This window comes from Nicotiana sylvestris, chromosome 11 (assembly GCF_000393655.2).
Source record: "Nicotiana sylvestris chromosome 11, ASM39365v2, whole genome shotgun sequence".
Classification (NCBI taxonomy): domain Eukaryota; kingdom Viridiplantae; phylum Streptophyta; class Magnoliopsida; order Solanales; family Solanaceae; genus Nicotiana; species Nicotiana sylvestris.
Window position 1 is genome coordinate 164,917,961 of NC_091067.1, and position 18,702 is coordinate 164,936,662.

Genomic DNA, 18,702 nt, shown 5'->3' on the forward strand with positions numbered 1-18,702 from the left:
TTTGAAGTTTTAGCTAATAAGGATTAGAATCAAGAAAAATAAATTTTTGCTTTAAGGTTGAGAACCAATGGTTAGTTCTTAAATTAATTAACTAATTAGTAATTAAAAGTATCCAATTCATTTTTTTTATAATTTATATAAGTAAAATTATTTTTTAAGTTTACAAAACTCTTAGGCTACATAGATTTATTTCTATATATAAAAAAAGGCATTGGTCATATCAGAAAATAGAGCAAAGTTAGTAATAGTATTAAAAGTCAAATTAATAAAAATACAAATTTGAGGCAATAAGGATGAAATATTAGTAGATAAAATTTATTTTAAATGTGCGTTAATATTTATAATTATCTTTTTGTTTCTTTTCACATTCATTTCAACAAGTGATAGCTCCTTATATATTTTTTTGTATATTAAGTTATTTTTGAAAAGATATTAACTCAACAATTATTTTTAGACTTTGCACCATCATTTATCAATTTTTTTGTGAGCTATAAGGCCAACCTTTTCATTCTCAAAATCTCTAAGATACCAAAAGATTCAATTATTCAACTTTTCAATTTATTTTATTTAACAAATCTTTGAAGAACCATAGAAGTATTTTTTGATTTATTTGTTTCAGTATTAGGTAATAGAAATGCAAATAATTTTAAAATCACAATAAGACATCTAAAAATTTTGATGGAGCAAGATTTCTTTCATTTTTGCCAAATGAGATCGATATTCATCATTTTAAAGAACATACCCTTCTTCTAATTTTTATTTAATAACTCAAACACAAAATGTTATTTTTTTAAACTGAGTACCCATTAATATAAATACACGCGCAAAGAGCGTACTCTAAGACTAGTACTATATTAAAAGCACGAAGGCCTTAAGTGAAATATTATTCGCCTTTTTTACCCTTTAAATGCAGAGTTTATTCTGGACAAAATAGTCATTTGTTATTTTCCTAATAGTTAAGACTTTAAAATAATCAAAATTTGGTATTTCTTTATTTAAACTAAAGTCTTATATTTAGTACTTTAAAATCGATTAGGAATTTAAAATCTATAAATCCTTTCCTTAATTAAGTAACATAACTTTAAGAAAAAAAGTATGGAAATCCTCCGCTTCTTGATTATGGAGCAAATTTAACTTTTCTGTGTTTTCTTTAATTTAATAAAATTACACAAGTCTTTTAGAAAATTATTTTACAATAGAATATCATAGAAACTTGCATATCGTATAAACCGGTTTTACTCCTTATGCCTTTATATTATGATTTTTGAATTTTTATATATGTTATGTATTTTGAACAAGCAAATCTAATTATTAAAGTATTTGTAATCGATATCGTGATGTAGAAAAATCCAAAAAAAAAAACTAAGAAAAAAATTAAATGAAAGCTTGAGCGAAATGCTCTAGCCTTTAAATTTTATTTATGTACGTGGCAATCATCAAGAGCTCTATTGAATATTTCAAGCAAGCAAATTTTAATTGAATTTAAAGTCTTAAAAAGTACTATTTGAGATTATTACTGAACAATGTTAGATAATCTCTTCATTTGAATACTTACTAACAATTTGGAATGAAATCAAGTAAAATAATTTTTTAATAATTAGGACTTTGAAATCAACTGAATTTTAATTATTAATTTTTTCCTTATTATGTATCAAATAGTAATATATAGAATTTTAAAATTAATTAATAGAAAATATGTTCTTATTTGAACTATGTCACATAAATATAATATTTTTCCATTGTGTTGACAATACTTTGACGAATCATACTCAAATCAAATATCAGACAAATATAATACTTCCATCTTTATATTTTATATCTTCTTTGTAGAAATTTATGAATTTTCTTCCGCAACATAAAATATTTTAAAAGTTTTTGGGTGTGAATGTGAATAACAAATCAAAATTACAAATGTAAGTAAATACATTGGAAAACATTTCCAATGAAACAAGAAGATTTGAATGAACTTGAATGAGCATGTGGTTAAATTCTTCGTCTCTAAATAATAGTATCATTGTATGTACACCAGTGAATAGAATTGCTAAAGTAGACATTTTCATCGATCAATACTTCTCAAATCGGTTATGTTTTCTTCATCAAATGACTAATTTCTCTTGGATTATTTAACTGAAAATAATCAAATTCTTAATTATTTTAAACTTTTTTATTAATATTAAAAAGGAACATGAAAGGAATTATAGTTATGTTATATGGTTTAAATAGGAAACAGATTTATATAAATTGAATAGTTTCTTATTTTAAAATTTTAAATAGTAGGACTTTTAAATGAACAATATTTTAATTATTAGATCTTTCCTTACTTGAACTACGTACAAATCCTGCTATTTAAAACTTTAAATTACCTTACATTTTACCTTATTTAATTATTTTCTTTGATTATGACATAAATATAAAATTAATGACAAGTATGAATCGTAATAGTAAGATTGTTCTTGTGACAAAGCCATCAAAATGATAAGAGAGGCCATATATCTACTTCATTCGTAAATTAAGTGTGATAATACATTGAAGTAGAGTTTCCTACTATTAAGAATGATTACTAAACTGAAAAGGCAAGCATTAAGTCCAAACTTGTATGAATTTTTTAAAGTTAACTAATACAAATAGAAATTTTAAATACAAATCCCTGAATAATAATACTGCATAGATGAATGATTGGAATAGATTTTCAATTTTAGTTCCAAGTGGTTCTCTTGGAATAAATAAAATGTTCCTTCAAATAATAAATGAGTAAATAATTTGAGTTAAGTCTGTGAGGACTTGTGTGGAACATGTTTCTTCCGTTATTGAGTTAGCAAAATAGAATTAACATTCATCATTTTTAGGAATTTACACTATTTTCTTTAAATTCTATTTTGTAACTCAAAACACAATTCCTAATAATATTTATGTGGGTTTTTAAAATCTTTTACTCAGCGCCACAAGGAACACACGCAACGCGCGTACCATAAGACTAGTTATTCGAAGACCAACCAAACATCTATTGTTACTTGGTCGTTTTCTACATGATGGTTGCTTTGAATATTAACCAAAATACTATGAAAGGTATAACGCAGAAAAGTCATAATGTCTCATCAGGCAAGATTTTCAAAGCAAACCTAAAATCGTTGGATTGTAACATCACATCATTTTGCTAAATGAAAATCGGAGTAGTAATATCTATCAAGAGCAAACAACAAAAAATGTAACACATTATGCACTTTAGAATGTACGTAGCCCTAAAAATAGAAATGGCAATCGTTAAATTTAACTAGAAATTAAGATATACGTTTCACGACAAAGAAGTTTCTAATCTACCAGAAAAATAAAAAAGGGAAAAGATATAGTCATTGTTATATACTATCATGATATTCAAGATTGTAATAAAGTTAATGAGTTTAATTTGTCGTTAAGTCAATAAAATCTTTTTTTCTCTAGCATTGAAAACTATCATAAGTTAAAAGCTAGCTAATTAATCAGTAAATATCGACATTTCACATCGTACGTTCCGGATTCAATATCGCCTTAATTTTGGGATTTTCTGAAGACTATTGTGATGACCCGCCATGTCATCATGCCGCATAGGTGTCATTTGACATATATTAATGCCATGTGGAAGCTTACATAAGAAGAAGGCTAGTATTTGTGAGAAGATTCTAGAGAGGTATGGATATTTTCTTAGGAAGAACCTAGATCCTTATGGATTTGCTAGGAAAGTCCTTGGAATCTTCTAGGCTTGTAGATAATTCTAGAAAAAACCCTTATCTTGTAAATATCAAGGACTTGTGTAATAATTAATATTTACACACTAGCCCCTAGGAGACTAGTATATAAAGGGGGTCATCCATTTGTAATTCATCAAGCAAACAATTCAAGTTCTCTCTAATACAAAGCTTCCTTTAACAATTCTCTTGTGTTCTTTCTTCTATTCTCTTAGCGATCTTGAGTGTAGTAAGGCTGACTTGACATAGCAAGAACGTGAGCAAGTTGTGCAAGATCGTGAGCGAGTTGTCAAGTGCCACACGTGTACTTAGTTAACACTAAGGACGTGACAACGTGGTATCAGAGCGAAGGTTTCAACTAAGGGAATGGCGAACGACGGAGAAATTAACGTTGCCAACACCCAAGCCAACGTCATCCAGGATGCTGCTGGCAAGAGCAGCCGTAGCAAAAAGAGGAATGCCACCAACAAGAGCCAGGAGGTGACACCTGAGGTTGTGTCAAACGAAGGGCTTACATCCCAAGAACCATCTGCCACTGAGGCAAGCGAGGATCAAGTGGAGGTCCTTCTAGAGGACGTCTCTCTCGGTAAAGAGTGGGTGATGAAGATGAACGCGGGGATGGACGTCGTGGAGATCTTTGGCCAACGTTTGGGAAAGGTGGAAAGCACCCTTAATGTTCTTGAGGGGCACACTCTTGAAGAGATTGAGAGTATCCGAAATGACTTAGAGGGACGTACACAGACTGAGATGGAACTAAGGCAAACCATCACTGCCTTAGAGTGCAGACTCATGCATGCTTTGAGTACTATCGATGCTATGAAGGCAAAGATAGAGCCACTCGAGAAGGATGTTAATGCTGGCGTGACCGAGGTAGCCAGTAATGTTGTGGTGACGAGGGAGGCCAAGATCGAGGCTCCCAAACCCCCAGTGTTCAAAGGTATTCGTGATGCACAAGAAGTGGAAAACTTCCTTTGGCACTTGGAGAACTACTTCAGGCATGGTAAAGTGAGGGACGACGAGGCCAAGATCAACACTACGGTATTGTACCTCTCAGAGACTGCCATGCTATGGTGGAGAAGGAAGATGGTCGGCGTGGATAAAGGTCTATGTACTATTAGCACATGGGATCAGTTCAAAGCGGAGTTCAAGCGATAGTTCTTTCCAAACAATGTCTTGTACGAGGCAAGGCGCAAGCTTAGGGAATTGAAGCAAATATGGAGCATACGTAACTATGTCAAGGAGTTCACTACCCTTATGCTTCAAATCCCCAACCTGACCAATGATGACTTGTTGTTACACTTCATGGACGGGTTGCAAAATTGGGCTAAGCAGGAGTTGCAACGCCGACAAGTCACTGATATAGACCAAGCCATAGTGGAGGCCGAATCATTGATGGATTTCAGGCATTACAAGCATGAAAAAGGCAAGGGCAAGGAGTCAAAGGTTAACAATGTCAAAGGTGAGGGAGATCGTGACAAAGTCAAGAAGATACAACAACAATACTCCAAGACTCAAGATTTCAAAAAGTTGAGTGGTCATCAGGGCTACGCCGAGATGAAGGCGCAGGTCGAGAAGAAGGGATGATATATATGCGGAGGGCCACATGGCTTCAGTAATTGTCCTGACCTCAAGAGCCTCGGTGCCATAGTACGTGAGCGGAAGGAGCAGCCACAAGGAGAGAGTCCAGGAACTGCACAGTTAGGTATGATCGGATTATGTGTTGCTGTCATGAAGCAAGCTATCCAACCTACCGAGAATGGCAATCAGTACGTGGATCTCACCATCAACAACAAGCCCGCTCGTGCAATGGTGGATACTGGAGCAACTCATAATTTCGTGAATGAGGCTGCCGCAAAGAGACTGGAATTGAAGCTTGCTCCAACTAACTCTCGTGTCAAGACCGTGAATGCCGAGATACAAAATGCTCGTGGGGTAGCTAATGGAGTTGGTGTCAAATTGGGAACTTGGAAAGGTATGACAAACTTTACCGTAATCGCTCTAGATATCTTTGACATCATACTGGGGCAAGAGTTCTTTAGACATTGTCATACTTTAATCGACCCCTACCTCCAACGACTCTTGGTTATGGAGCGAGAAGGAACTTGCATGGTACCTACAGTGACTATGCCACACGGACAGATCCAAGCACAACTCTCAGCTATGCAGTTTGTCAAGAGGATCAAGAAGGGGGAGCCAATGTTCGTGGCAACCATTGCAAGTCTAGAGGTGGACAAAAATTTTCAAGAGACAGTTCCGCCTTGCATAGAAAAGTTGCTTAAGGAAAACAAAGATGTCATGCCCGAGGAGTTTCCTAAGCACTTGCTGCCCAGGCAAGAGGTGGATCACAAGATTGAGTTGGAGCCAGAGGCTAAGCCACATGCATTTGCCCTATATCGTATGGCACCTCCCGAGCTAGAGGAGCTCAGGAAATAATTGAAGGAGCTGTTAGATGCTGGTCATATTCGCCCATCAAAGGCACCTTTTGGCGCACCAGTATTGTTCCAGAAGAAGAAGGATGGATCGTTGCATTTGTGCATAGACTACCGAGCACTTAATAAGGTCACCGTGAAGAATAAGTACATGATCCCGCTCATTGCTAACTTGTTCGATAGACTTGGGCAAGCCAAGTACTTTACCAAGGTGGATCTTCGAAAAGGCTACTACCAGGTTCGCATTGCGGAAGGGGATGAGCCAAAGATAGCATGTGTGATGAGATATGGAGCCTTTGAGTGGTTGGTGATGCCCTTCGGCTTAACCAATGCACCGGCCACATTTTGCACCCTTATGAACAAGATCTTCCATCCCTACCTTGATCATTTCGTGGTAATCTACCTAGACGACATAGTCATCTATAGCAACACCTTGGAGGAGCACATGGAGCACTCAAGGAAGGTTTTTTAAGTCTTGCGAGAGAACAAGCTATACATCAAGAGGGAGAAATGTGAGTTCGCACAATCAAAGGTGCACTTCTTGGGCCATATCATTAGCAATGGAGAGCTACGCATAGATGAGGCTAAGGTACGTGCTATCCAGGGGTGGGAGGAACCTATAAAGGTAACTGAGTTGAGATCCTTCCTTGGCCTTGTTAACTACTATCGTCAGTTCGTCAGTGGATACTCAGCAAAGGCTGCACCATTGACTGAGTTGTTAAAGAAGAACAAGCCATGGGTTTGGACGGAGCATTGTCAAAAGGCATTTGAATGCCTTAAGACAGCTGTAACAGAGGAGCCAATCTTGGCATTACCTGACTTTGCCAAGACATTTGAGGTGTACACAGACAGACTTCGCCATTGGGGGTGTCCTGATGCAGGATAAGCATCCAATAGCATTTGAGAGCCGCAAGTTAAATGAGACGGAGCGACGTTACACGGTATAAGAGAAGGAAATGACTGCCATTGTGCATTGCCTTCGTACATGGAGACATTATCTGCTCGGGTCGAGGTTCGTGGTCAAGACTGATAATGTGGCTACTAGCTACTTTCAGACACAGAAGAAGCTCACACCAAAGCAGGCTAGGTGGCAGGATTTCTTGGCTGAGTTTGATTATGCGCTGGAGTATAAGCCGGGAAAAGGTAATGTTATAACCAATGCCTTGAGCCGGAAAGTCGAGCTTGCTGTAATTACTTCAGCGAGATGGGACATTAGGGAGGCTATAAAAGAAGGCATGCAATATGATCTAGCAGCCAAACAGCTTATCGAGTTAGCCAACAAAGGCAAGACGATACGGTTTTGGATAGAAGACGACCTACTACTTACCACAGGTCGGCAGGTCTACGTGCCTAAATTTGGAGACATTAGATGACGGATCATAAGGGAGAGTCATGACACAATATGGGCTGGTCATCCAGGTCAACGTCGCACTAGGGCCCTGGTTGAGTCAGTCTACTATTGTCCACGCATGCGTGATGACATAGAGTGCTATGTGCAGACTTGTCTTGTCTGTCAACAGGACAAGGTTGAAAAACAACAACCCGGAGGACTTTTGGAGCCACTACCAGTTGTAGAGCGTCCATGGGAGAGAGTAACTATGGACTTTATTACTTGTCTACCGAAGTCCGACGGTTATGGTACTATTATGGTGGTCGTGGATAGATTTTCCAAATATGCCACCCTCATGCCCGCCTCACCAGGTTGCACAACTAAGGAAGCCGCCAAGCTGTTCTTTAAGAACGTGGTGAAGTATTGGGGCTTACCAAGGCATATAATCAGTGATCGAAACCCCCACTTTACTAGAAACTTTTGGAGAGAGTTGTTTGACATACTTGGTACGGAGCTGCACTTTTCTACTAGTTTCCACCCACAGACGGATGGACAAATTGAACGAGTCAATGCCTTACTAGAATGTTACTTGAGGCATTATGTAAGCGAGTATCAGAAAGATTGGGCAAAGCTCCTAGACATCGCCCAATTCCCTTATAACTTGCAGCGGAGTGAGTCCACTGGGCGGACACCATTTGAGCTAGCCACAGGCCAACAACCACAAACTCTACATTCAATAGCAGCCGCATTCGAGGGAAAGAGTTTGGGGGCTTATCATATGGCCAAAGGATAGGAGGAGGAGCTCGACACTGCTAAGTCCTACTTAGATAAGGCAGCTAAGAAGATGAAGAAGTTTGCGGACCGTAAGCGGTGTCCCACATACTATAGAGTTAGGGACATGGTCATGGTGAAGTTTAACCCAAGACAGTTCAAGGCACTACGGGGCATGCATCAGAATCTGATTCGCAAGTGTGAGGGGCCATTTAAGATCGTCGCCAAGGTGCAAGATCTCATACAAGCTTGACATGCCATCGTATCTCAAGATCTACCCTGTCTTCCATGCTAGCATGCTTAAGCCATATCATGAAGATAAGGATGATCCGAGTAGGGGTCAATCAAGTCAAGCGCCAATAACTATCACCGCCTTGCATGATCGGGAGATTGAGGCTATCATAGATTACTAGGCCAGGCGAAAACAAGGGCAAAAAGCCACCGCTATGTTCCTCATCCATTGGAAAGGGCAATCACCGGAGGAGGCCACGTGGGAACAATATGAAGACTTGTGGCAATTCAAAGATAAGATCCGAGAGTTTATGCAATAGCATTGTGCCGCGGTCGTCTCAATATTAGGTGGGGGAGAGTGTGATGACCCGTCATGTCATCATGCCACATAGGTGTCATTTGGTATATATTAATGCCATGTGGAAGTTTACATAAGAAGAAGGCTAGCATTTGTGAGAAGATTCTAGAGAGGTATGAACATTTCCTTAGGAAGAACCTAGATCCTTATGGATTTACTAAGAAAGTCCTTGGAATCTTCTAGGCTTGTAGAAAATTCTAGAAAAAGCCCTTATCTTGTAAATATCAAGGACTTGTGTAATAATTAATATTTACACACTAGCCCCTAGGAGACTAGTATATAAAGGGGGTCATTCATTTGTAATTCATCAAGCAAACAATTCAAGTTTTCTCTAATACAAAGCTTCCTTTAACAATTCTCTTGTGTTCTTTCTTCCATTCTCTTAGCGATCTTGAGTGTAGTAAGGCTGACTTGACATAGCAAGAACGTGAGCAAGTTGTGCAAGATCGTGAGCGAGTTGTCAAGTGTTGCACGTGTACTTAGTTAACAACTAAGGACGTGACACTATGGTGTCTTATCATATTGGTCAATATTGTTGATTTATACAAGTTATTTTAATCAATACAAACACTATGAAACAAAATCACAACAAACAAGAGCGAGAGAAATTCAAAAATAACCAGATTTACAACTGGTTGTTCAAAAATAGACCAGTTTCAAAAGTAATCGAAATTTAGCCACTTTTCATGTAAAGATAAATCTGGGAGAAAACACTATTCAAAATCCGGAAAATACACCAGTATATTATACTAGAGTTTCAGCATAAGTATGCTTGAACTCCAACATATTATACTAGAGTTCCAGGATAAGTATGCTGAAACTCCAACATAATATGATAGAATTCCAGCATAAGTACACTGGAACTCCAGCATAATATACTGGAGTTCCAGCAAGTATAATTGTCCAGTATAATATACTGGAGTTTGGAGCACCGGTGCTCCAGTCTCCAGTATATTATACTGGAGTCAGCAAAGTATATCGGTCCAGCATAATATGCTGGAATTCATACACAAGTGCACCAAACTCCAATATATTATGCTGGACCGGTCTCTGTTGCAGCAAAATAGTGGCTATTTTTCATTGACTTCGTAAATGTTGGCTATTTTTGAATTACCAATTCGAAAACTGGCTATACCGTGCTATTTTTACCCTCAATATTGCTTTGAAAAAAATTACGTAGATTAAGTTTATTAGACACGTTAATTAGGCTTGCTATTTGTGAAAAAAGCTTCTCGTTTGTCTATGTTAATCAGTGAAATGAGGTGTAGACAACACTTTTAGGGGTCGTTTGGTTGAAATACGACTTATATCGGTATAAGTTATATTGTGATATGTTATGATGAGATTAGTTATGCTGGGATTGTTGTTTATTCATTGTTTGGTATGTTGTATTAAAAATGATAATTGCATAATTCCTAAGAAGAAGGTATAAGTTATACCGGTGCTAATTACCCCACCTTTTATAAGGTATAAGTTATCCCAGTGTTAAAATTAACACCGGGATAACTTATATCTGGTTTGCTAACCAAACAGAGTATTAAGGTGGTATTAAATTTTTATACCACCCTTACAGCTTCGTATACCTCATACCAAACAACTCCTTAGTGAATGACTTCCTTTAGTGAAGCTCTTCAAAACCATAGTTCTAAAACTTTGAGAAAGATTCTTTTGTAATAATTCCAAAGGTTAGAGGCGGAGTTAGAATATAAAATTTTATGTATTTAATCTTTCGGTTTTCTTCACTATTCCACTCATTAGATTTCCAAAAATATGGGTTCAAATTCAATACTTTTTAAATTTTAGTGATTCTTTTACATATGTATTTTTACCTCGTATAAAAAATATGAGTTCAGTTAAACCGGTTATTTATACTCTCCATTCGCCACTTAGGTGTTTACTAAGAAGTCCCACAACGTGTTTTTCTCTGAAAAATTCTAATTAATAAATAAATAAAGCAAATCCCTATTTACAATTCTCTCCTCATAATGCGACCTTTGAAAAATTCTTTTGATTGCTTTTTGAAACAAAAGGGCAGTGGGAAGTGACACAAATTTTTCAATTACTGATCGAAGTTTGTCAAAAAGGAGAGGACTCCCACTCTATGCAATTATATATTCTTGCTATACTTTCTTGATGTTTGTTTCCTATATATAGAGTTCCATGATTAGTTTACCTAATTTTCATCGAAGAACTGGATAATTAATAATTACAACTATGGTGTAACTTGTTACATTAATTCTTGATTTCGAGTCTAAATTTTAGTTTGTAACCTAAATATTGTTAGAAAATTAGTGATATCTCAAAAGGTAATGTCCATCTTGGTTTGGGAAAACTTTTCTCTTTGAAATATTATTTACATCTATTTATTATTTAGTAAGTTTTTTTTATAATTAATAGAGTCAAACTAGCCGTTACTAGCCGTTATCTAGCCGTTGGAGTAACAGAAGATTGGTATTTGAAGAGGTAGACACACTTTCTAATACAACTTTCTGAATCATCTTCTTCCTCATATATGTTGGGTTTCTTTCTTGAGTTTTCTGTTAGTTCTGTTTCCAGTTTAATAACTGGAAGAGCTTGTTGAATCCTAGGGGATACGCCTAATTTTATATATCATGGTGTATGCGAAATATCCTTAAGGACAGTGTCCTTGACACGCCTCAAGCTAAATCTTATTCTCCATAATCCTATATTTTTCCAACAAATATTTCATGAATTTATGATTGTATACAGTCGAAATCGGAGAGCTTGATTTCGAGGACTTAATAGTACCCCGGGTTCGAGTTCGGGCAGCACAAAGTAAAGACCAGATCTGACTGAAAAATGCATACCTCGAGGGAGCAAATCGGAAACCCGTCATGATCTGCCTCGAGAGCAGTACAATTTCGATGACACTCAAGAAAGAGCGGGGATTTCTCAAGGACATGTGGATCAGGGCATAAATTATGGGATAAGATTTGTACGAAATAGTACGAGTCCGTACTAGGTTGTTATACAGCTGTACTAATAGAATTCTTTACCATAATTGGGAATGTACTAGATTAGGGTTTTCGCCTCCTATATAAAGGGGACCTCAATCATTTACAAATCTCATCTCATTCACTGCAATAGAACATTCTACTATGTTGTTCTCGTTTACTGTGCTCCACAATTGTTGTTCAGCTTCATTATTTTTACTTTATTATTTATACTTTATTTGCTCTTAACTCACCTCGAGGCCCCCGTTGCTCTAACATCATTGGTTTGATTCATCAATTCTTCTTACTTAAACTTAATAATACTGGTATATTTACTAGTATTAGAATAAATCACGTATCTTTAAAATCACAAATCACCTTTAATTGTTACTCACATTTTTCGAGATAAACAATCATATATTTTGTTTGAGATCATTCAAGAGGTTCGTAAAGACTTCCACGCTCCTCTACTTTGGTAAATTTACAAATTAAAGTTAGCTCAATTACTAACTTGACCGTTGAGAAATGGAATGCAAAATCAGAACGTTATCTTTAATTTATTAGCAGTAATTAATCCTAGAAAAAATGTTGAAGGAGTTGATAAGGTCTAACCAGTTTTTAACTGTGTTCGAATATGGTACAACTTTTGAGGCACATAGTATACGATACGGTTGAAATTAATACATCTTAATTTATGTTTTGCATGCATGATTAGTTCACCTAACGAAGGACCTAGTTGGTTTAATTGCAAGTCACGTTTGTATCAAACACACTTTTAACTTTCTCTCCTCAAGTTAACCTATCAACTGGTCAATAGAAGACTTATTAATAGTTTTATTATGATAATGACCTCTAGCTAAATATCTTATGATATTGTTTTCAATTTCTCCAAACTCAATATCATTATCAAGTTAGCAGTTTATTATAGGAATTATTCTAGATATTAACTTTATAATTTATTCAATTTGGGTACAAACTACAAACCATAGCAGTTAGTATGATATGTTCATTATTTTTAATACAAACCTTACTAACTTTATATATATACTCTTTTTGTTCATCAATATTCAGACAAAAATTTACGCTAACCATTAGGGTTTGATGAACAAAAATTACCCTAATCGGCCCCACTCAGTGAGTCTTTTTAAATTCTTTATTATTCTTTGTTTCACCGGAAAACAGTCTATCTCTTCATAAGATACGTAGATGTAAGTTTGCGTACATACTATTCTTCAGGAAATTTGAGAAACAGCCAACTGAAATAATGAATACTACAACGACATGCATGTGTATTCATTAAACGGTACCCATGTTACTATTATTACATGTCTCTTTTGCTTCTTTTTCTTCTTCTTTGTTTCTCCTTTTGGTGAGATAGAGGATTCAGGATTGGGGTTTTGGGGGGGGGGGGGGGTGGTTGGAGAGGAGGTGGAGCATTGAGTGGGCTCCTGGAAATTGTTTTTTTTTTCCGAGTTATAAAATTCTAAGGGCCCGTTTGGCCATAAAAAAGTTTATTTTTTTTGAATTTTTTTTTCGAAATCACTGTTTGCCCATGAATTTTCGATTTTCACATGAATATAAATTTCGAAATTTTTCGAAAAATTGAAAAATTTCAAAAAGCTAATTTTCAAAATTTTCACTTCAGATCACTCACAACAATTCAAAAACAGCCCAAAATTATATTCATATCCAAACAGAACTCTAATATTTAAATACCATTTTCATTTGAAAAAGAATCTCACCTTTATCCGAAATTTTACAAATTTTATGTCCAAACTCCCACTAAACAATGAAGCGCTGGCCATACTCTTTCTCTGTTTGTTGGCTATATTCGAATTATTTTGAATATTTTATTTCATATAGAGTATATCAATTATTAGATATATATGAGAAACTAATGGCAAAATTATATCCACACTAGTGAATTATTATTACTAAGAGTCATCGGCGGAGAAACAAAAGAATTTGGAATCAATGATTCTCTTCCTTTAGGATAGAAGGAATTTTAAGTAGAAATATTCTTGTTATTGCTATGACTCATAATTCCTCAAAAAAGTGGATTAGATCTAAATAAATTAAATACGTGCGTTAAGATATGAATGCTTCTTATTCCACAACAATAAAAGTACCTTTTCACTCTTTTATATACTAGGTAATTTCACTTAAAAAAAAATATATTCCATGCTAATGGATTCATGTACATAATCATGGGTTCCGAAAACGTTAATAGACAAAATATGCCTATAAGTAGTCGGAGTAATATTTTGAACATGAAACACTATAGTAAGAAACTCATTAATATTTTAATACTGTAAGGTAATAAAGACTCCTTTTTTCTTTGAGCCGTGAGTCTATCAAAAACAACTTCTACGTACTAATCAAGATAAGATTAGTACTTTGTGGCAGTGGCAGAACCAAAGATATCTTAGCATTTATTAACAAAATCAAAAACTGGAAACTCCAAAATGACCAAAGAGACAACACTATCAGCCTTAACTTAGGGCTTGAGCCAATAAACCCTAAACCCAATTTTCATTTTCTCCTGACCTAGCCCTAAGTTCAACAAAAAATTTAGGCCCAGCCCATTGTCAAAGACTGATTTGGGCTCTTTAATCCATGCAAATTCAAAGCGTAATGGAATTCTCTTATCAGTTCCCTAATCTTCTGGTTCCCGAATTTTGCTGTCAACAAGGTTTGAGTGAGCGTGAGTGTCACGTGCGCTTCCTCCACAGACTCCCAAAAGTCAATTGGAGGGAAACTCATCTAGCCGTCCATTCAACATTCAATGGACAAGATTTTCCTCAGTTAAATCTACTCAAATATATATGCCTAAAAAGAAAAAGAAAAAGAAAAATGCAAATACAAAAACCACAAAACTGTGGGAAGAAAGAAAAAGGGGTGAGAGTGGCAAAAAGAGAGAAAGATATCACTCTAGAGAATAAACTGCGCCTGTTCTGAGAAAAATTCAAGAATCCCATTTCATATTAGGGGGAAAAGATAAGATCTTTGGCTGTTTATTGGAATTGTCTTAGGAAAATCATTGAATCTTTCATCAAAAAACTCATTTTTTTTTTCAGTTTTGGGAGTTCTCTGCTGCAAAAGAAGAAGGGAGAAGAAGAAAGCTTATATCTTTGTAATGTTTACTATTTTTTGTTTGTTTCAAATCTTTGTGTTTTTCAGTTCTTGCATGAGATTTTGCTTAATGGGTTTGCATTAATTTATATGCAGGGTTTTTTGAAAGAATCTGGTACAGTATCTAAGCATAGATCTTGAGGTCAGTCTCTTTGTTTGTTTAGTTTCTCTTCAATTTCTGGTCAATGAGTTTATATATGGTCTTATTTTTAATTTTTTAGGTGTTACAGATAGAACAAAAAGGTATGGATAAGTTACAGTGGGGAAACAGAAAAAGACTAAGGTGTTTCAAGGTGAAAGATTCAACTTCAAATGGGAAATCTGATGGTGGTATTGTAGTGAAGAAGAAAATCACATCTCGAGTTGTTGATAATACCAAGGAATCTACTCTTCTTCCTCCTATTTCTTCTCCTCATCGTCTTAACAGGTAATTAATTAGAAAAAAGATAATTAAAGGAAAGAATTTTGTTTGTTTTGGCTGTTGATGTATGTGTGCTGGAAATAGTGTCAGTGTTTTGATTCAGAACTATGCCTCATTTGAGTTAAAGATTTGATTCTTATTTCAGATTATGAGTACTTTTTGGTTTCTTAGATGCTCTTGGTAGAGATTTCATTGAATCTGCCTAAGTTTATGTCCAGATTTTGATGCAAAGAATCATTCTTTGATTGAGTAAGGGTTTGAATAGGTCAATTGTATGAGAAGTAATTAGTTTTTTTTTGACATACCTATGGAAATACACCTCGGGTAGCCGCGTAAGATATGCGTACACACTACCCTTCCCAAACCCCACTTGTTGGATTTTACTGGATCGTTTTTGTTGTTGTTATGCTGGTTGTTATGCGAGGAGTGATCACAATTTGATGCCTTACCTGTAAATTAGAAGGAAATGAAGTTCAAAGTTATAGTCTTTAGGTTTGGTTGGGAGTTGGTTTGTGAACTCATTAGATCTGAAGCTAGAAAAGCATCAGTGATTTGTGAGCTAGTAATGATACTTGAGAACAAATCAAATTTGTTTCTGGTGAAGCTATTACAATACTTAAATCATGGATTGCTATTGTTATTGTGATTTTTTGAAGATTCTCATCTCTTAAACAGAAAAATACTTGGATTTGGTTACCTCAAAAGTAAAAGATTGTACTACAATTTGGTCGTTACTTGTTATTGCAGAGATCTAGGTGTGAATAGATCCAACACAAATGAGCATCGTAAGACATCGGTGTCATCCCCCGAGAAGGAGGACCGATATTATACGACGAGAGGGTCGGTAGGTGTGGATGATACTAGCAAGTTGTTCATTGATTCAAGGGAGGAAAAGAAAAAGATGGTATGGCCAAAATTGCTTATCACATTGTCAAGTAAAGAAAAAGAAGAAGATTTTATGGCCATGAAAGGTTGCAAACTTCCTCAAAGGCCTAAGAAGAGGGCCAAGTTGATACAAAGAACTGTACTTGTAAGTCCCTCGATACTCCGAATTCAGATATATGATCCAAGAATTAGACTTTTATCATTTAGGTGGAATTTTACTGGGTGGTTGTTGTTGATTCTTTCCATGGTAAATCTAGTCTGAAAATAGCTACTTTGTCTTTGTTTTGTGCTGCAGTTAGTGCAACCAGGGACATGGTTGCAGGACTTGTGCCAAGAAAGGTATGAAGTCAGGGAGAAGAAGACCTCTAAGAAGGTATTCCACAGCGGGCATGGTTCGAAACTTATGGATAATCCCCCCCCCCCTCCCCCCACGCGCGCTCTCTCTACTCTTCTTCACTGAGAAATTTGTATCTTAATAACATATAATGATGTATTTTTTGTGCAGTAACCTTCCCCCGCGTGATCTCTACTCTTCTTCACTGAGAAATTTGTATCTTAATAACATATTTTGATGTATTTTTGGTGCAGAAACCAAGAGGATTAAAAGCTATGGGAAGCATGGAAAGTGATTCAGAATAAAATCTGGTGAAGATAAGAGTGAGGAAACCAAGGACAGAGCCAGATAGATTTTTGGGAATTCTTTTGGAAATAGTTGCAGTTGAAGATGGGCAAAAGATAGAAACTTTTGATTTTATTTTGGTGGCAGAGAGAGAAGATGAGGAAAGAAAATCTGAAAATGATGTAATTTTTGGCATATTATTCCTAATTTAGCTCATCTTGAAAAATGAATGCTTCTTTTCTTGGCTTTCTTTATCTTTATGCGTACACTTGTATGTGTGCTGTTCTATGATGCTTTTCCTTTTTTTTTTTCTGCTCATGTTTTCCTCTATGTGCCCTTCCTATTTCTTTCCTTTCACGAGTCTTTCTTAATATCTTTTAGATTTCAATATGAGCACTTCTAAATTTTTAAAGGCTTTGGTATTTATGTCAAAAATTGCTTTCCCTATGACAACTTAACTAGTGTAGTTCTTAAATATTACTCCCTCCGTCCCAATCTATGCAGACTTGTTTGACTGGGCAAAGAGTTTTAAAAAAAAATGAAGATTTTTTGAATTTGCGGTCTTAAACAAGTCAAAAATGAGTCTAGAGTATTTGTGTGGTTATAAAAGTTTCTTATTAACAGTAAAATTAGAAGTTTAAGTTAAATTGTTTTCAAATTTAGAAAGAGGTCTGTATACGGTCAAAATCAGGTATGTTCGATTTTGTGGGCTCGAGGAACCGCTTCGAGAATAAGTTCGAAATAGACTGGGCTCGAGCCCGATTGCGGAGTTCGAAGATCAAAGTGTCCGATGAATATTAGGGCCGAGCATAACTAGCCTCGAGATAATGCCGTTGTGGTTTTGTAACAGAAAAAGCAAGATTCTCCCAATAGCTCAGAGATCAAGGCGTAAATTTCGAAACGGATTAGTACGAATTCGTACTAGGCGGTTAGACAGCTGTCCAATTAGATTCCTTACTAAAAACAGAAATGTACCTTATTTAGGACTCCCATATTATATAAAGGGGAGCCCATTCATTTGTAACATCATCAATCATTGGCAAAAGAATATACATCCTTACATTCTTGCTCAGTATTCATCAGAATTGTCTTTTAACTTTATTGTTCTTATTTTATTATTCTCATTGACCTACCTCGAGGCCGCCTTAGCTCGAGGTCGAGATTCGCTCGTACATTAGTTTGATTCAACTTACTTCTTTAATTTATACGTTTGATTTCTTGTTATTAATTGGTATTAGATTAAATCATGTATCTTCAAGACCTCAATACAAATTTAATTATTACTCGAATTTTCGGGGTAAACAGTTTGGCGCCCTCCGTGTGGATAAAGATAATAGTGATTACTTCAGTATTGATTTTGATAACACACGATATTTTTCGCACTTGTTCTTGTCAAGAATTTTTTGCTTTCAGGTTGAAACGTGTCAAGCTCACAAAATGCACCCGTGCATGACAATGATGGTCTTGGATTTCACGATGAAAACGATAATGTAGTTGCTCCAGGAGCCGGGATACCACCTATTAACCCTAGGGAAGTACCGATTGCCAATCTGATAGATGTCTGTTCACGCATTGCTTTACATGCAGACCCCGTATGGAGCCTATGTATAGAAGAGTGACCGAATGGCCAATGAACACATGATGTAGGAAACGGGGGAGTTAGTCTCCAAGTAATATTCGAGATGTTGCAGACTCAACATGCTGCCATTGCTCAGCTTCAAAGTCTACACAGAACTCCGTGTGTGGTCGAGCTGGAAATCACTCGCCGTACTGAGCCAGTACCGGAAAGGACAAATAATAGCGGATCAGGGGCTGATCCCACAGTTATGAAAATGCTCGAGGAGCTCACC

At 36.0% G+C, this 18,702-nt stretch overlaps 3 protein-coding genes across 4 annotated transcripts; all 3 read left to right on the forward strand.

Moving 5' to 3' along the window:
• Positions 1-5,450: 5,450 nt before the first annotated feature.
• LOC138881960 (uncharacterized) lies at positions 5,451-6,155 on the forward strand. Its single transcript, XM_070162263.1, has one exon. The coding sequence runs from the start codon at positions 5,451-5,453 to the stop codon at positions 6,153-6,155; it is 705 nt and encodes a 234-aa protein (XP_070018364.1).
• Positions 6,156-6,302: 147 nt separating this feature from the next.
• Positions 6,303-7,037, forward strand: LOC138881961 (uncharacterized mitochondrial protein AtMg00860-like). The gene is made up of 2 exons (XM_070162264.1): positions 6,303-6,454; positions 6,710-7,037. The coding sequence occupies exons 1-2, from the start codon at positions 6,303-6,305 to the stop codon at positions 7,035-7,037; spliced, it is 480 nt and encodes a 159-aa protein (XP_070018365.1).
• A 7,608-nt stretch (positions 7,038-14,645) lies between these two features.
• LOC104243885 (uncharacterized) lies at positions 14,646-17,106 on the forward strand. Of its 2 annotated transcripts, none has more exons than XM_009799148.2 (6): positions 14,646-14,928; positions 15,024-15,069; positions 15,149-15,354; positions 16,096-16,378; positions 16,529-16,606; positions 16,822-17,106. In XM_009799148.2, exons 3-6 carry the CDS (start codon positions 15,173-15,175, stop codon positions 16,870-16,872), a joined length of 594 nt encoding a protein of 197 aa, XP_009797450.1. In that variant the 5' UTR covers positions 14,646-14,928; positions 15,024-15,069; positions 15,149-15,172; the 3' UTR covers positions 16,873-17,106. The 2 variants fall into 2 exon arrangements, with proteins under 2 accessions (XP_009797450.1, XP_009797451.1); XM_009799149.2 differs by having other exon boundaries at positions 14,667-14,928; positions 15,158-15,354.
• The last annotated feature ends 1,596 nt before the right edge of the window (positions 17,107-18,702 follow it).